General features: G+C 33.4%; 1 protein-coding gene across 3 annotated transcripts in view; it reads left to right on the forward strand.

Moving 5' to 3' along the window:
• The window catches only part of ESF1 (ESF1 nucleolar pre-rRNA processing protein), a 64,910-nt gene that overhangs the window by 575 nt on the left and 45,779 nt on the right, over positions 1-18,556 (forward strand). For all 3 annotated transcript variants that reach the window (XM_077115149.1, XM_077115144.1, XM_077115153.1), the window contains exons 2-8: positions 849-1,514; positions 6,629-6,993; positions 7,726-7,839; positions 9,768-9,868; positions 10,804-10,956; positions 13,184-13,298; positions 15,007-15,154. In XM_077115149.1, coding sequence (XP_076971264.1) covers positions 893-1,514; positions 6,629-6,993; positions 7,726-7,839; positions 9,768-9,868; positions 10,804-10,956; positions 13,184-13,298; positions 15,007-15,154 — 1,618 coding nt within the window. In that variant the 5' untranslated portion in view covers positions 849-892. The remainder of the gene's footprint in view (positions 1-848; positions 1,515-6,628; positions 6,994-7,725; positions 7,840-9,767; positions 9,869-10,803; positions 10,957-13,183; positions 13,299-15,006; positions 15,155-18,556) is intronic.

Consider the following 18,556-nt stretch of genomic DNA (forward strand, 5'->3'; position numbering starts at 1 on the left):
CCTGGCACATAGTAAGAGCTCTCCCTTGTTAATATAAATTATTTTATCTTAAATAGATAAATGCTTAATTGAAAGCTTTGATTTTTTTTCTACTTAAGGTATAAAAAGTTTCGCCTCTTCAAATTTAAGGAAAAGAAACCTAGCTTTTTAGTCAGGCGTTCCTTTCGAAACAAAGTAGCACTACTTCCTTTGATCAATCCCTATTTGCTTTTAACGATCAATGACTAGCCTCTTTCTAAAAAGCGAATCCAGAGATGTTTAACCTTTGGACTATTTTCAAGGAAAAAACACTACTAGTTTGTACATATACACACTCCGTATACATACAGACATAGGTGTTTTGGTAGGATCTTCACATTTGGGCCTTATTCTATAATAAGGAATTGTAAAAAGAAGTGATATGTGTAAATTGAAGTGAGACTTTGCTTGATTCTTGAGAGATGGTAGAATTTAAAGAGGAAACTTTGCGAGCTAATCCTGAATTTATTTTGGTCATTTTAGAAAGAAGTTAGGCGATTGGCCTTGTAGAACTACAGGTTGTTGAGAGTAGCAAAAGATAAGGATTAACAGGAAAAATGGGACCAGAACAGGACGTCTGCCCTCCCCCCCCCCCAAAGCCCTGGGATTCTGCTTGGTTTTATGTTTTTCTCAAATGCTCTCTAATGGAATATTCTGGTATTTTGTTTTTCTGCATGTGACACATAGTGAAATCACAATTTACTTTCATTTTGTGTAATATAACCTGCAACATGTTGTGAATTAATATATCTCTCTAGGCATTTTAGTTATAAACTTTTTGTTTTAATATTTAACTCTTCCTTATTGTAACCTTTGTTTTTTTTTTTTAGTAATTGATTTCTTCAAACATTTGTCCAGTACAGACGTTTTAAAAATGGCATCCAAACAAGAAATAATGAGTGACCAGCGATTTACCAGGGTTACTAAGGACCCAAGATTTTGGGAAATGCCAGACAAGGATAGAAAAGTCAAAATCGACAAGAGATTTAGAGCCATGTTTCATGACAAAAAGTTCAAATTGAACTATGCTGTGGATAAAAGAGGGCGCCCCATCAACCACAGCACTACAGAGGACTTGAAACGCTTTTATGACCTTTCCGATTCTGATTCAGATCTCTCTGAGGAAGATAGCAAAGCATTGAACCAAAAGAAGGTGAAGAAGAAAAAATCCCAGACTATAAAAGGAATAGAGTCAAAAAATTTAGTTGAGGAGAAAAAGAAAGCAACCAAGAAAATTAATCAGAAGGATTCTGTTAACAAAAATGAACTAGATGATTTTGAAAGAATTCAATCTAAGAATATAAATGCGAAAATAAGTCCCAAGAAGAACAGTGAAGAATTTACACAAAAAAGGAGAAAAGAGAAAAAAGACGTTGTTCTACAAAGTACTGACTTGTTACCCAGAGAAAAATTAAGGACAGTAGTCTCTGACGTTACTGAAACTATGAAATCTCCCAAGTTCAAGTGCACTGAGACAAGAAAAGAAATACAATCAGGTTAGTTGAAAAGAATGAAAAATTCTTTAATTTTGCATTATTTATTTTAATACTGTATTGTTTTTTTTCAGTAAACATACCCTAATAAATATATTCCCAATATAATGGGAATGGTCTGATGCTTATTTGGAAGTATAAAGCTATGAAAGAAAAGCATCCCATGCCATGATTTTAATTTTTGACTTGGTTCTGTAGTGGCTAGAAGACAAACAATTGAAGCTAAACAACAATTTGATTTGTAGTGTCTACTAGTGAGAACTATATTCTATAACTAGAGAAAGTATTATGTATTATCATGTAATTAGCAGTGTGTATGAAACAGGTAAATAATGTTGCATACTCATGCATTCCTTTATTCATTTAACTACTTATTTAGTAACTAGTATGTGGCAGATAGAATATGAATAAAACAAGGTCCACCATCTCAGAGCTACTAGCTTATATAAGATGCCTTTGTGCAAAGTAGAAAAAGGCATCCTCTCCTAGACACACAAGAATTCCCAAGACTCCTGGTTTGTGAGGGAACAGAACCTTTGAGGGAAGCAGCAGATTTTCTTCACCTGAGTAGACAGTAGTAACCCTGCAGGGTGCGTGACTTGATGAGTGGATTTGGGGCTTGATTTTAGACCTTTCTGCTCCTTTGCATATACCCTTGTGCAAATAAACTGCTAAACTGGTCTAAAGCAGCCTTGTTTGATAGAAATACGTAATTTTGAATTTTCTAGTAGCCTTTTAAAAAGTAAAAATAAACAGGTGAAATTAATTTTAGTAACATATTTTATTTAACCCAATATATCAAAAGTGTTATTTCAACATGTATTCAGTATTAAAAAAATGTGAGTGGATAGTTTGTGTTCTATTTTTGTACTAAAGCTTCACAGTCTTGTGTATATTTTATACTTATAGTACATCTCAGTTGGGACTAGCCATATTTCAGCCTTCAGCAGCCACTGGCTACCATATTCAACAATACAGATCAAAAATGGAAGAAGAAATTAGTTAGAGCTATAATACAAAATAGAATAAAAATAAGGGCCGTAAAATCCATTCAGCAGAGGACTTTAAGATTTCAGAGAAAGAGGCCACTCAGGATCCAGTGATCAGAGAAAATTTCATAGGGGAAGCACTGTTTTCATTGGGATTTGGTAAAATAAATTTGGAGACGAGAGCATTCTACTTGGAAAGAACTTCTTGAAAAGAGATGGGTTGGGTATGTTCAGAAGAGATCAATAGTTCCATTTAATGAGGTTGTAAGATCTCTGAAGGAGTGAGTGGGTAATAGGACTAGAAATGGTTATTTGGAGCAAGGTAAGAAGCACGTGGCTTTAGTTGGTGTTTACATGTTTAGTAAGGTTATTAAAATTTTGTTTTCTCTGGCAACAGGACATTTTGGATGTTAATGTTGTTGTTAGTTGATGTTGTAGCTTAGAATTTTTGTTCAGATGAGCCAGACAAAGTCTATTAGTGATCACAGGCCCAAGGAGGGTAAGCATCAGGAAAAGGCAGAGATGACATGAGGAAGGTAGGAAGTATCAGGCAGTGGACACAATTCTAGATAGCAGGGACAGGGATGGGATCCTATTCCTTTTGTAGTGGAACGAGGCAACAAACCTGAGGTATAGGGAGAAGGGGTGCGAGTTTGGTTACTGAAATTGGCAAGTACAGTTAGAGTAGGACCAGCACAAAGCTGGTTTGATGCTGAATTTGTGAGGTAAGTATTCTAACATCCTTTAAGTTCTACTTGATTTGGAGCATTTGATTAATATAACATATCCATATAATCCTTTGAATGATTTTATAGAATTTTTCCATGTCTTGTTTAATTTTGTCAAACCTCGAGAAATTGAGATATATTAATCAAGAATCAAGATTAAAGTGATTTAGGTGAGGATGCATGGAGAGAACTTGAACTGTAGCTCCAATCTTCTGATTTTTCCCCCTCACCATGTTGCTCACAGTAATTTCCATTGGTTCTAGAGTCTAGAGGAGGCATTGATCTGTCATGGGTATTTAGTGACTTCACATGACCATCTTTTGTTTATCAGTTCTCATCCAGCAACTTGTGTGTGCAGGGGGCTTTCTAACTGCTGTAAGGCAAAGGTGATGTGAGGAGTTGCGGTTGGTATTGTGTGTCATTTTTAAATGTTGATGCCTAGCGCGTAACACTCATAAAAATTTATCCTAAGTAAGTAATAAGACATGTAAAGGATGTCCATTGCAGCATTGTTTTTCAAATTAAAAAAAATGATAACCTAAGTCATGATATAGCCAAACATGTCTGTGATACGACGTGTTTCATACGAGGTTTTAGAAATAGGTTGTCAAATGCCATAAATGGTATAACCTGATTTTGTGTTTTAAAGAAAAATACTAGATGTATCATAGAAAAAATTCATAGTCATGTACCAAATGTTAATAATAGTTATCTCTTGATGAAAAATTGCTAGTCCTCTTATTTTTTTTCTCTTAACCCACAATTTCTTAATTTTTTTTTTGCAGTGAGCATTCATTAACTTTTGCAATTAGGGAGTAATAGCAAAGCAAATTTGTTTTGTGTCTTGAATAACTAGATAATATAGATTATGATCACTACTAGATGAGTATCTTCTAGGAATAGAGATAGTTATTTGTGTAATCCCACATTATCTAGCATAAGGCTTTTTCCCTAGTGGGCTCTAAATGTTTATTGAATAAGTAAATACTCTGAAGGTACTTGATATTGTCAACATATTAAATACTAGATTTCTATAAACCTCTCCTGCTTCAATTGATTATTACATAACCAAAGTGTGATATGTATACCATAGTACACGTGTATTTATTTCAACATCTTAGAAAACCGCATCACATCTGTGACTTCAGTAATCTTATATAGAACAAGCTAAATTTTTAAACATTTTTAAAAAGACAATTTAAAGAAAAATATTATATAGGTGATATGCAAAACTCATGAACTTGGTATGATAATAATTGACATTTGAGAAATAGCACACTACTGTATAAAGCTGGGTTCCTAAAGTATTACTTCTGAGTATTATGGTATTTAAAAATAAATTTTTCTGCTTACATCATAGTAATTCTAACACTGTTGTGGTAATGGTGGTTTTTTTGATCCCATATTCAGAACTTATGGTAATGCCTTCTCTTGTGTTTTTCACTACTGACTAGTTCCACTCTGTTATGGTACTAAAAAGCCTATATTGTACTTTTTCCACAAGCCTATATCCTACTTTTCTACCTGACGAAATTCACTTTCATTCAATTAATCTCAGGTGAAATAGCATCTTTGTTTCTCTTTCTGTGTTCTCCTGGTGTTTTAAACCATAGATTCATAAATCAATAAATAATTCCTTTTGTTTATGAATCCCTCAAGGGCATGCAGTCATGTTACAAATCATCTTCCTTTTCCTTTCCCCTAGTTCAATGTTTTGGGCATAGTAGATATTCAATAAATATTTGAAATTTATTGATATTCAATAAATAGTGAGTGACTATTATAGGATTGTAGGACCAAGAGAAGCTAAGTATTAAACCTTTAAAATTTTTAGTTCTCCAAGCTTATATCCTGTGAGTAAACAAAAACATAAATTCCATCTCAAAGATGAATAAAATGTGTAAGATAAGATGCACACACACAGTAGATAGAAGCACTTGATTGCTTTAGAAATTGGAAATGAATCCTTTTCAGACTGCAAGGGCTAAAAGCAAAATAAGTAGAAGCAGTGTTTTATTTTTTGTAACCATACTAGTTAGTTACAAAGTTCAAGATTTAGCAGAATATCGCAGATATAATTTCTCTCTTTTGTATAGGTGATCTCTTCCACATCACAGCTTCTATTGCCATTGCCAACTATTCATGAATGACTCAGATTTTACCTCCAGTCTCAGCTTCTCTAAGCTGTAGACTCATATATCCAACTGCTTTCTTGATATCCCCTCTTATAGGAATCAAGGGCATCTCATATTCAACGAACATGTCTAAAACTGAACTCATGATCTTCTACCAAACTGGTTCTCTTCCAGTATCTATTTATCTATGTATGTATGTATAGCTATCTATCTACCTTTTATCTCTATGCAAGCTGATAAATTAGTAGTGCTCATCCTTCATACTCTCATAACTCCTCTCCCCCACATCAAGTGTCCATCACGGATTACTATTAGTTTTACCTTCTGACTCTGAAATCCATTCACTTCTCTATATCTACAACTAACCAACTTAGTTATTTCTTGATACCTTCATTTCTTGCTTGGAGTGCTATATTACCCTTCTGATTGGTCTCTTCACATCTAGACTGCCTCCTGTCAGTTTTCTACAATGTACTTGAGATAATCTCTTCATTATGCAAATCTGATACTGTCCCTCCTGAAAACATGTCAGTGACTTCCCATTGTTTTTATGAAAAAGTCCAGAACTCTTCACTTTGTTTTTTTGGATAGTGTGGCCTCTACATAACTTTCCAGCTTCATTTCTTACCTGACTCCTTGGTATATGAAATCCAGATATGCTTGCCAGGCTTTTTCCTACCACAGGAGTTTTACAAATGCATTTCTTGCTGTTTGGAACAAATTTCCCTCCTCTATTATTCTAACTTTGACAATTTAACACTTCTTTATCCTTCAGGTTATCATTCACTTGAAGACCCCTATTATGTGCTCTCATAGCACAGCATCCTATACCGTTCCTTCTTGGCACTTCTAGTAACTTCCTTTTTGTGTGTGTCATTGATTTGATGTGATTTGCTTTATTTAGTTGATATCTGTCCATCTATCCTCTGTACCAGACTGAAAGTTCAGTAAGGGTACTGATTGCTTGAGGGTACTGATTGCTTCTCTTTTTCATATCATTGTATAGTGAGCACATAGCAAGTACTCCATAAATACGTCTTTAGTGAGGTATGGATATACTTGGATGATCTGGGTATATGTTAAAATTTCCATGAAATAATTTGGCTAGGCATGAATTTTTCTGGATTATATTTCCTTTATTCCGTTTCATAAATGCAGTATTTTTACTGGGTTTCATGTCAAAATAATTTGGATTCTATTTTAATTAAGCACTGAATTATTGTTTCAGTTTCCTTGTTTTTTCCCTCCTTTAACTGTTTTTGCAGTGGTTCCTCTCATAATGGAAGGTGACAGTGATGAAAACTCAGTAGATGGTGAAACATTTGATAAAGATACTCCAGAGGAAGATTTAGAAAGTGGTAGTGAAACGGAAGATGATGAAGACTCTGAAGATGAAGTAGGAGTTGGTAGCACATCAGATGATGATGATAATGACGATAAAGATGATGACAGTGAGGAGGACGAGGAGGATGAAGATGAAAGTGACAGTGGTCCTGATCTTGCTAGGGGTAAAGGAAATATAGAAACCAGTTCTGAAGATGAAGAAGATATGGTAGATTTCCTTCCAGAGGACTCTGGTTTTGAGCATGCTTGGAGAGAGTTAGATAAAGATGCTCCTCGGGCTGATGAGGTAACCTTTTGAATAAATAAGGTTGTGAAGAACACAGTACAATTAAAATAGCTTTCATGAGTGGTAGGGTTGATATCATTAAATTAGGTGGGAAATATTTTGATAAATAATACTCTTACTGATAATTATGATTAAAACTTCTTGTTTTGGAACATATCTGTATTAAACTAGAATTTGCCCAAGCAGAAAAGGAAGTTCTGCATAAATTAGTAAAAATCACATGCAATTTTTGGAAAATACTTGTTTTAGCTAGTAATTTATATTTCTGTTCCTACTACACTGATCAGAAATGCTGCAGGATAACATACTCAACTTCTCTACTCATGCATTGGTGGCAAAATGACTTTAAAACCTTGATAGCGCAGGCCACAGTTGGATCAGTGACAGAGTTCTCACCTGCCATGCCAGAGACCTGGGTTCAATTCCCAGTGCCTGCCCATGCAAAAAATATATATATTTTAAAAAAAAAGAAACTTGGTAGTTAAGAAATTAGCTCATGATCATGTCCTGATTTAACAACTAAGAACCAGAGTAAGAGAAAGTGCTTATCTGTTGATGGTTTTACTATTATTTGACTCATTTGAAGTTTTCTTTGACATACTGAAATGACTTAGATATTTATTAATAATTTCAGTGTTTGGGGAAAAGAGGACATTTTATTTTAGTATCTTTGTTTTTCAAGCATTGGGAGAGATGTAGATTATGTAATATTTAATTTTTATCGTTTTTCAGATTACACATCGATTAGCAGTTTGCAACATGGACTGGGATAGATTAAAGGCAAAAGATTTGCTGGCTCTGTTTAATTCATTTAAACCTAAAGGAGGGGTTATATTTTCTGTAAAGGTGAGAATTGATTTCATTTTGCAGTATTTCTAAGCATTTTAACTTTAATCTGATTTTTTAAAACCATAAGCTTTCCTTTTATGGGAAATAATCTGGTAATTGTCCAGTACATTTAGGCATGAAACTGAAATAACAGCTATAAATGCTGGAAAGGAGGAGGTAAAATTACTATTTTTGATGAGTTATATGAATGTAAACTTAGAAAAACCAATTAAATCAATTGAAAATGTACTGTAATATAAGCTCAATACAGAAATAAGGTAAGTATTAAAAATAATATATAGCATTCTTCATTACCAATATTAACCACTTAACAAAAAATCCTGTTTACACTAGCAACAAAAATGTGAAATCCTTAGAAATTACCTTAATAAACATGTATAACCTATATGAAGTAAACTGTAAACCTTAGTAAGTCTAAAAAACTTACATTAATTTTGAGACACACCATATTTCTAAAAAGCCAGGGTAGTGGTTAAGAATCAAGACTGGATTATGACAAACCTGAGTTCCAATCTTGGTTCTGATATGTGCTATGTGATCTTGGATGCTTTATTAATAAATATCTCAAATGTTATCTTTTCATCTGGCAAGTTGTTAAAATAATACAGTGTGTGAAACAGTTCTCAATTATTATTCTGTTTAAATACTAACGATGTCAGTTCTGCAGTTTAGTAGAGTTCCAATCAAAATTCTAGTTCAAGTGAAGATTGAAAGGATTCCAGTAATCATCTAAAAGAATAAACAATTGAAAAAAAACTGGTAAAGTGTTGAAAAATCGTACTAGTATGAGAGGACTCATCCTATCAATTACAATATCTAAACATTTTATGATACTACAAGAGTTAACACATTTTGGTAACATATTTATGGATTGGAGTAGATAGCCAGAAATAGTTTATATTACAGTTTAGATCTAAATAAAGCTTCTTAAATACATGGTGGTGTATTAGGATAAGTATACAAATCTTTGGACAGAGAACTTAGTTCAGATCCTCACCTGATAATGGCCCAAAATATGCTCTAGATGAAGAAAGACAAAACATTATAAAAATCAAACCACAGGAACAATAAAATTGAATTTTTTTATGTTTATTAAATTTTATGTTTCAGAACATGGGTAGTAGGAATTCCTAGACTTAGAAAAGAGGAAAAATCTACAAAGAAGAGATTGACATTTGTAAACTTCATGTATATTTAAAACTTCTACATCAATTATATATATACAGCTCAAATCAGTAAGAAAAAGTTGGATGCCTTAGTTGATGAATTGTATATTTCATGCAACTCAAAAATGTGTTAGTAACAAATGTAGATTAAGCCCATTGGTATCAAAACTATGCAAATTAATGCAGTTATAGTTCTTTACTCTCAAAGTAGCCAAGATAAAATACCAAATATTGGTATTTCAAGACAGCTTCTAATTTATATGACAGAATTGTCATCAGGTCTGCTCTTTGTCTATTTAAGGAATAGACAAATGATGTGGCTTAGGGATAAGTTGGGCATTGGAAAATTGTTTTTCTTCATTATCCATATTTTATGTAGTTTAAAAATCATTTTTGCATATTGTATGTGTACTGTTTAATCAGTCATTTTTCATGTATGTGTTTATATTGAGAGTTCCCTCAGCTTAAAATCTTGTTTTGCTTTTCTAAATTTTTCCCTTAGATCCCAGAACCATCTTATCCAGCTAATATGTAGAGGAAATACTCTTTATTTCTCTTTCCAAGCCCAGAATCTCTTACTTTCTAACCAAAATGACTTTATTTTTAAATTCCTCAAGATACATTAGCTTCCTCTAAGGTGTCATCCTTGCTGTTTTCATTTAGTCCAGTTCTGACTTTGCTGGTGCCAGACCTTGACAGACTTGGATAGTGTATGAAAACAAATGGATAAATTACATTGATGTTAATTTTTGTGTTTAGATATATCCTTCGGATTTCGGAAAGGAGAGGATGAAGGAAGAGCAAATTCAAGGACCAGTTGAATTATTAAGCATTCCTGAAGATGCCCCTGAAAAGGACTGGTATCAAGTCCCTAAAATAATACTAAACCTTTTAAATTCACATCACTAATTCAGAGTTCTGGTCGATCTAATAATTAGGACCACAGTTTGCACTTGAGTCATTTGCAGTTAAAATGGGTTACTGAGCAGATTAAATGTGTTACAACAGCATTTAATATATATATTTATGTTTATATATTCATGAAAATAATTTTGGAATTTGGAAAACATTTCATAATTAAACTGATTTATTGTTCCCTCAGCTTTATTACTCTGAATTAGTAAATTTTCTTTTTTTTCTAGGATGTTGGTTTCCATATAAGTAGTTTTGAAACTTTGTTTATCTTCAAGTTATATGATTTTTCATATTTTTAAATTATATAGAAAAGTTAAAAAATCAAAGAACGTTCACTATAATGCAATATAGAAATAATTTTAACATATTTTTTAAACCACTAGGTGGAGCTATATGTACATGTAATAATGAAATAGATTGTGACAGCAGAAGGAAGATGAAGACCTTCAAACTATATGTTGTGATTATGCTAAACTTAAACAATTTTGACTTGGCAACACCTGTATCTGGAGCAAACATTTTGCAAGTTCAGGAATTTCTTTGTAATTCGAACTAATGCTTTCTTAGCATATTTTAATACAGTAATCCTGTTTGGTGATTTTACTTGAAAAGGTGCTTTGTTGTAGCAAAAAAGAAAACAAAACAACAAAAAACAACAAAGCAGCTATTCAAAGAAATAAAATTACAATGTAATTCTCACATTCTCCTTTTCTAGACACTATATTCCAGTTAAAATATTTTAAGTCTGTACTTTGTCAGACTAATAAATTGAGCAGAAGTGTTTAGTGCTCATAAAGGTGGAGTCATGAAGAAAATGGCTTGGAATTAAGGTAAACTTAAATGTTATTTTTCTAAGGGTAGATTGTTCCTCTCCCTGTAGGACCTCTAGAGAAAAATTGAGAGATTATCAATTCAAACGACTGAAGTACTACTATGCAGTAGTAGACTGTGATTCTCCTGAAACAGCTGGTAAAATTTATGAGGATTGTGATGGCCTGGAATTCGAAAGTAGTTGTTCTTTCATAGATCTAAGGTAATCTAATGTGTCTTTTGCCACTTTCATACACCACATAATTATTAGAAGCAAAATATTGGAACTGGTAGTGCTTCTTATTGTTTCATATTCTGAAGGGATTTTTTTTGCTTTTGGATGAACTCTCTCCTGTGAGAGAGTTCTTTGCCATGCTGTCACTCATAGCAAAGAAAACTGGCATGAGAAAAGTAAAAGTATTGTGTGAGTCACCCCTGTATTTAATGTCCTTTTAAATATGTAGGCTGTGATTTGGGGATGATGGGTTGTATTCAGTGATTCTTCTTTTCAACTCTTAGAGCTAGGTGCCAGGTGAAGTCACTTCATAAAAAGTCTTGGAGTGAGTTTACTAATACACTTGTTCTTTTAACTCTGTGCTGTCCAGTGCAGTAGCCATGAGTCACTTCTGGCTATTTTCACTTTATTTAATTAGAAATCTAAAAATTTAGAATTCAGTTCCTTCATTGCATTAGAGACTTTTCAAGTACTCATTGGCCAAATGTTGGGCAGAGCAGATATGCAACATTGCCATCCTCACACAGCATTCTGTTGGATAGGCTGCTGTGAATGCTGCTTTAGTGAATAGTGTTGCTTTCATTCATACTTGGGCGTTATTTTCACCTTGTACTCAGGCTTCACTGAAGCAGAGCTGAAAAACCTTAGATAATTGTGAATGTCAATTCTAAGGAAACAGGAAGCTGAACTACTATACCATTTTATTACTAGCCTAGTCTTTTGAACCCAGTGAACCATTCTACTGTGACGTTTTCAATAGAAAGCACTTCTTTGGATCTCAGGTTTATTAGGGACTTTGTTCTCAAAATGAAGTATTTCTGAAAAAGGTGCATTATTTCATAGTCATTGTGGCCTTCATATTTCAAAGTCATGCAGATTGGTAGAAAAAAATAGAAAAAAGATTTTAATGTCCATTTGGGGCAAGATTTTAGCATGTTCACATGTATACAGCAAGAAGAGCATGACCTCATCAGACAAGCTATTTCCTTTTCCATTAACCATTTCAATAGGAGGTGCATGTTTTGAATGTTCAAATAGTAGTTACCAAACATTTGTTAGAATGCCCAACTGGGCATTTTGAATTCATGTTAGCTTGTTCTTTTCAGAATTGTTTGTTCTTTTCTGTTTCCTTTTTGAAACATTGCCATGCAATGTTAGAATAAGCTCTGGTTGAAGAAAGTGGCAGTGCCTAGAAAATAAGATCAGTGACCATGTTAAAAATTTACATTCCCTGTTCTATTTTGTCATACAAAATCCTTTTTTTTTTTGTCAAAAAAAATCCTTTTACATCAGGAAAGAAAATTGAGTGTTCTGCTGCCACCCAGTTGTCTAAGGAAACCTTTTATCATGTGTCCAAATAATACAAAAGTTTGCAAGGTAATAACATCCCAGATGATTGATCTCAAGTGTTTTTTTTCCTTACTGAGTCTGTACAAGTCTAGCTGGAAGAGGATGTTATATATGCCTGATGAATCCTAATTATCCAATCCCCCACAAGATACCATTTTTATACAGTATACAGCATATTGTTTCTGTGTATAGGAACAAAATTTTCTATGTAAATTACGAAATCGAAATATAGTAACAATGGGTCATTTAACTTTATTTATGTATTATTTAATTAATTATTTTTTAATGTCCTTTTATTTTCCCATTCCCTGCCTTAAGAATTGTCAGACAGTTGCCAGTGGCTGATTTGCATTTAACAACTAGTTATTTTTGAAATAAAAATTGTAAGATAATAAGATTTTTGGTCTTGAGGAATTGACCTTAAAGTTATCCTTATTTTCAGTGCCATCTATGGGTAAGATACTGAATATTCAAGAGACTTACTCATAGATAATTCTGTGTGATCTTCAAAATTTCTTATAACAAGCTAATAACTGTACTATCAGGAATCTAGATCTCTGAAGCATAAGGGGGCCATGAGTGTTTGCACCAAACTCTTATCACTGACTCCTAATCTAGAAAGTTTCTGAGTACACAGAGTTCTCAAATTTAGTGAAATTAGTGATTTATAGTTCATGAATTTCAGAAATTTGGTGCCAAGTTTGTTTCTACATTGTTTGCTTCTTTATTCTACATGTGTGTTCTACAGAAACTTTTATATAGTGTTTATATATAAACTACAGCTAATAAGAAGAGAATCCAAATTCTGGTTGTTTATCACTGCAGCATATGTTTAAATACATTTATTTTTTTATTTTTTTCTTAGGTTTATTCCAGATGATATTACTTTTGATGATGATCCCAAGGACATAGCCTCAGAAGTGGATTTAACAGCATATAAACCAAAATACTTCACATCTGCTGCAATGGGAACATCTACGGTATTTTTTAACTTTTAAAAATGTGTAGCTTGTCTCTATTACTTTAAGACAAGACTTAGTGTATTATTTACTGATAGTATCTTTAAAAATGGCAAGTTTTCAAAATTTTAATGTACACATACAAATAAAATAAGACACAAGTGTTTTTGAATTTTTGCCTGCCACATCTGTTTCAACTGATTTTCAGATTTTTGTAAGTTTATAAGCCTGAGTCTGTTACTTGCTGGTGTTTCTTTTTCCTATATTATGTTGTCCATACATTCTTGTCCACCTAGATCCTTTAATTAATATGTGAGTTATTAATATCCTAGGAAATAGGAGAGAGGGAGGTAGCAGATTACCCAAAATCACAGTTAAAAACAAAACTAGTGAAAAATTGATATGTGGCTACAGTTTTCTGACGATATGATCCAAATTCTAAAAATAATATAAGTAGAACAATTTTTTCTTGATGTCACATTAATGCTTAATAACAAATAGCCAAAAGCTTTCTATCTATTGAAATATTTTGTTACTTAGCTCACTACCTTCACTGTTTTCCCCATAAGCCTTCTACTTGAAGCTAGATTCTGCAGCAGCCACACAGACTTTCCTCTTCCTTTCCTATTTGCAAACTACTGCAGTGTTCTCACGAGGGGCTGGCTGATAGCAGAGAGAGCACTGCTGCTTCTACCACCTACATGAAGTGATAGGCACTCGTGGCATTGATTGATTAATGAGTACAGTCAAAACCCCACCATTATGCAATATGTGAGATCCAGGAAATTCAGTTTACATAACATGTGGGGTCATGTTATTTTCAAGACTGAAAAAATGACTAGGGCAAGCTTGTGCAGCCAGATAGTCTGGGCTTCCTGGAGTCTGGCTTCATCATCTAAATCTCTGCCAGTTCCGGCAGCAGTTTGATGGGTGTCAGCTCAGACTTTATTATCAAATAGGGTTGACTCTGAGTCCTGTGACTAGCTGGAACTTCTAAAACAGTGGAGGCTATTTTAAGGATCTCTTGGTTAATTGGTATCCACTTTGTTGTTCTGATTTGGGGAAATTGGCCAGAGAGAAAGATAAGATGTGGCATCTACCCTGGGACAAAGATAAAACTTCTAGCAGAACCCACATCTTAGAATAGGAGCTGCATAGAGAATAGGAGGTAATCACCAGACTGGTCATGGTTTAGATGAATTTGTATTGTCTTGGGGGTTTACTGTACATCCAACCAGTAGATGCCTTTCTCATTAGTGGCTCTTAATCTTTTTTGGAAAATAGACACCACTGAACTTTTGTTAAAAGCAGTGAACTCTGTATCAGATTTGCCACAGTTTGTGGACCTTCAGAACTCCAGGTGAAAAATGTTTTCATAATTTTAATTTTTAATAATCATAATGATTCATAATAATGTTAATTTTTTCACCAGTATGTTTTCTTATTTTTAATGAGCATAATTAATCCACATACTAATTAATTTTTATTCCCAATAATGAAGTACCCTGCATAAAGCAGAGAATTTGAGTGAGGAATGTACAGGATAATAGAAGCGTTTCTTTTTCCAAAAATAGAGCACCAAATATGTAATTATGTCATTCACATGTTTGCTTCAGCATGTCTTAAATTTTCAGACTTGCTGTTAAATATCCAAGCTAACAATATATGTTCTTTTAGCAAGTTTGAGTTTTTGACATTTCCATTCTTCTTTTGTTATTTTTTGTGAAAGGTGGAGATCACTTGGGATGAGACTGATCATGAAAGAATTACAACATTCAACAGGAAGTTTAAAAAGGAAGAGCTTTTGGACATGGATTTTCAAGCCTATTTAGCTTCAACTAGTGAAGATGAAGAAGAGAGAGAAGAAGCGCTACAAGGTACCAGATAATCTTTTGGTGCTCTTCATTCATAGGCATTCAGATGTCTAAATGTGACTTGTTAACTGAAATGTATTTGGATCCTCAGCGTAAAGAGAGAACCAAACTAATTCCTACTGTGCACAGCATACACAAAAGCATAGTATTATATGCACCTGTAGAAAGTGATTGAAAATTTTATTTAAAAGTATTTTCTTAGCCTGAATTTCTTTAATCATAAATATTTTCCTTAAAACCCTCACCTAACCAAAAAAATTTTTAAAGCACCCTTATCTTTTAGGATGTCCTTATTTATATAGTTATGTAATTTCTTAACAAACTGCTAAATTACTCTGTACCCCTCCCTTTTTTTAAATAAATACGAGCTTCTGGATTGATTATTTTTTGCATTCCCATTAGACTTATTAACATCTAATGGGAATTAATATTTTTACAATCTTAGAACAACTTATATGCTATTGTGTATTATAATTCTATTTTTTTAAATCCAAAAATGCATTAGTATTTCTATTTTATTCTCCTTTTGTTTATCTAAGATTTACTCACATTTTCCCTACTTGTTTTACTCTTTCTCCCTTTTAAAATCTTACACCTCCTGTCTGGGATAATTTTCCTTGTGCCTTAATTATATTCTTGAGAATATCCTGTAGTAAGTGTATGCTGGTCTCAGATTCTCTTCAGTTTTAGTTTGTCTAAAGATGTCCTATTTTGCCTCCATTGTGAAGGATATTTTCACTGGTAATGAATTTTAGCTTGGAAGTCTCATTTGTCCCCCTCAGCACAAAGGCTGACATTCTACTGACTTCTGGCTTCGTTGTTTTTGAAAAGTCAGCCATCAGTCTAACTTTGTTCAGTATTCTAAAGGTCTTTTTCTTTCTTTGACAGCTTTAGGTTTTCTCCCTCTCTTTGTTCTTTGTCTTTCTGCAACTTTACTGTTACATAAAGGTCTTTTTTAAAAATTATAATGCTTAGTCGAGCTTCTTGAATTTGTTGAATGATATCTTTCCTCAGTTTGAAAATATTCCCAGTTATTATTTATTAAGATATTGATCTTTCATTTCCTTCCAGGATACCAATTAAATACATGTTAGGTCTTTTCACTGTATTTTCCATGTCCTTATCCTATATATTTTTTTGTCTTTCATTTCACTGTGGTACATTCTGATTTTTTTTCTCCTATCCTGTCTTTCCGTTCACTAATTCTTTTTTCATCAGTGTTGAACCAACTAATGGGCCTATCCACTGATTCTTAATGTTTGAATTTGTAGTTTTCCTTTTCTAAAAGTTCTGTGTAGTTGTTTTTCAAATCAGCAATATCATTTTTATAGTTATCTACTTGTTGCAGATAGTTTCAAGATTTTCCATTTTCATTAGTAGAGTAAGCCAGTTTTTTATAGTCTGAAAGTTTCAATATTTCAGGTCTTTCTAGCTTGGTTTTCATTATTTCTGCAAGATATTTCTGTCCTGTTTACTTGTGTGCCTGGTCAACTTTGTATACCTGTTGTGGTATTGAAAAAATATTTGTAGGGACAAAGGTGAGGATATCTTTTCATCAGAAAGAGTTTTCACTCACTTTGGTTAGCCTGGAACCACTTTCCTCCAAGTTTAAAGCTTGAGATTCCCTGGATTCTGCAGGTGGAGCACATCTGTATAAAGACTAATTTACTTCTGGTTGACCCTTGCCTGGAAAGTATGCCTCTTCTGGGTCCCAAATTAGTGTGGGGGTACTGGTTGTAATCTCCTCCTTCTGTAGGCGTTTATCTTCTGTCTTCTTTTGGCCCTGCAAAGCTACCAAAAACTGCATTTGGGTTTCACAGCTGTTTTCTCTGTGGATGAGGTAAAGCTCTCAAGACAAAAGAGGTCTCTACTTCTGGTATCATCTCTCTGCTGCTCCTTTCTCCTTGATTTTGATTTGGCAATGCCTCACTCACTTATCAATTCTTTGAAGCTTTTTTTTATTCTTTCCTTCCCTTTTTTTTTCCTTAATCTTTTTGAAGTTTTAAAAAATATTTTATTCAGCTGGATATCCTCAGTGAAAATGTTGACCTGAATTACCTAGCCTGCCATTAATGGAAATAGAAGTTCTCAGATATTTTTATCTTTATTTTTTTTAATATGAGATTGCAATGATTAATTGCGTATTTTAGATTTTCGTATATTTGCTTAAAAGAACACATTTAAAAAAATAAAACCATAATACTCCATCTTTTCCTCTGTGTTGGATCTGTTTCTGGAAATTTGGTTGCTTGATTATAATTTCATGTCAGTTTTTGATTGATGGTATCTGCTCAATACCTTTCTATCTTCATCCATTTTATCTAATTAAAAAGGATCCCAATTATGTAAACCTTGAATAAGCAGTTGTTTTAGTTTCCTGACTGCTAAAACAAAAAGCATACATTGAATTGGTTTAAACAATGAAAATTTATTGCCTCGCTGTTTGGAACCAAAGTTGGGGTAAGGTAATGCTTTCTCCCAGAAAACTGTGGCATTCTGGAACTGGCTGCTGGCAATCCTTGGTCCTTGGATTTTCTGTCACATCGCAATGTATATAGCAGTGTATTCTTTCTCTTTTGAATTCCATTGACTTCTACCTTATGGCTTTTCTCTGTGTCCAATTTCCATAGCTTATAAGATCTTCAGCCATATTGAATTAAGGCCCACCCTTATTCAGTTAGGGCACAACTGTTACTATTTGAACTATGTTCAGTGTTACTATTTACAGATGGGTTCACACCTGTAGGACCAGAAGGATGCCTGAACATGCCTTGTGTGGGTGACTTGTTTCAGTTCTCAACAGGTTTAGTACTGACAGCAAGTAAAGAACCATAATGTTAAGCATAGATATAAGTATCTTAAATTGGCAGGAATGAATATCCTCACTTGAGCTTATAGCTTAAATTTTTTCCTGTCTTTTTTGCTTTTATGCTTGTGTATCATTTTATAGTCTAGATGGTAAACTAAATAAATCCAAAAATGCTTCTTTAGTATTCCATAAGTACATTAAACCTTGATTTTTTTTAGACGATATAATTGACCTATCAGTATTTTTTTAGGCTACGAAGATACTACTTCATTTTTCTGAGTTTTTCATAAAACACTACTCTTGAACTGTGTTCCACACGGAATGGAAAATCATGTTTAATTATTCTAGTTTCTTTGTGCACACATCTCATATTTATAAAACCACAAAATTGCTTAAGTATTTAAGAGTCTTTGAAAAAGTGTGTGATTTGCAATGGTATTTATGTTGGGCACAAAAACCTTCACGTTTTTTTAAGGCCTCAGTGACTGTTGCGCTGAACAAATTTTTGGCATGTGGAGAATTGAGTGACCATTTTACTTCTCTGCATATACAAGACAGTCAAATTCTTTTTCAAATGGTCTTTATGTCTTTTCCCC

The sequence above is a fragment of the Tamandua tetradactyla genome, chromosome 1 (assembly GCF_023851605.1).
Source record: "Tamandua tetradactyla isolate mTamTet1 chromosome 1, mTamTet1.pri, whole genome shotgun sequence".
NCBI classification, from domain to species: Eukaryota; Metazoa; Chordata; class Mammalia; order Pilosa; family Myrmecophagidae; genus Tamandua; species Tamandua tetradactyla.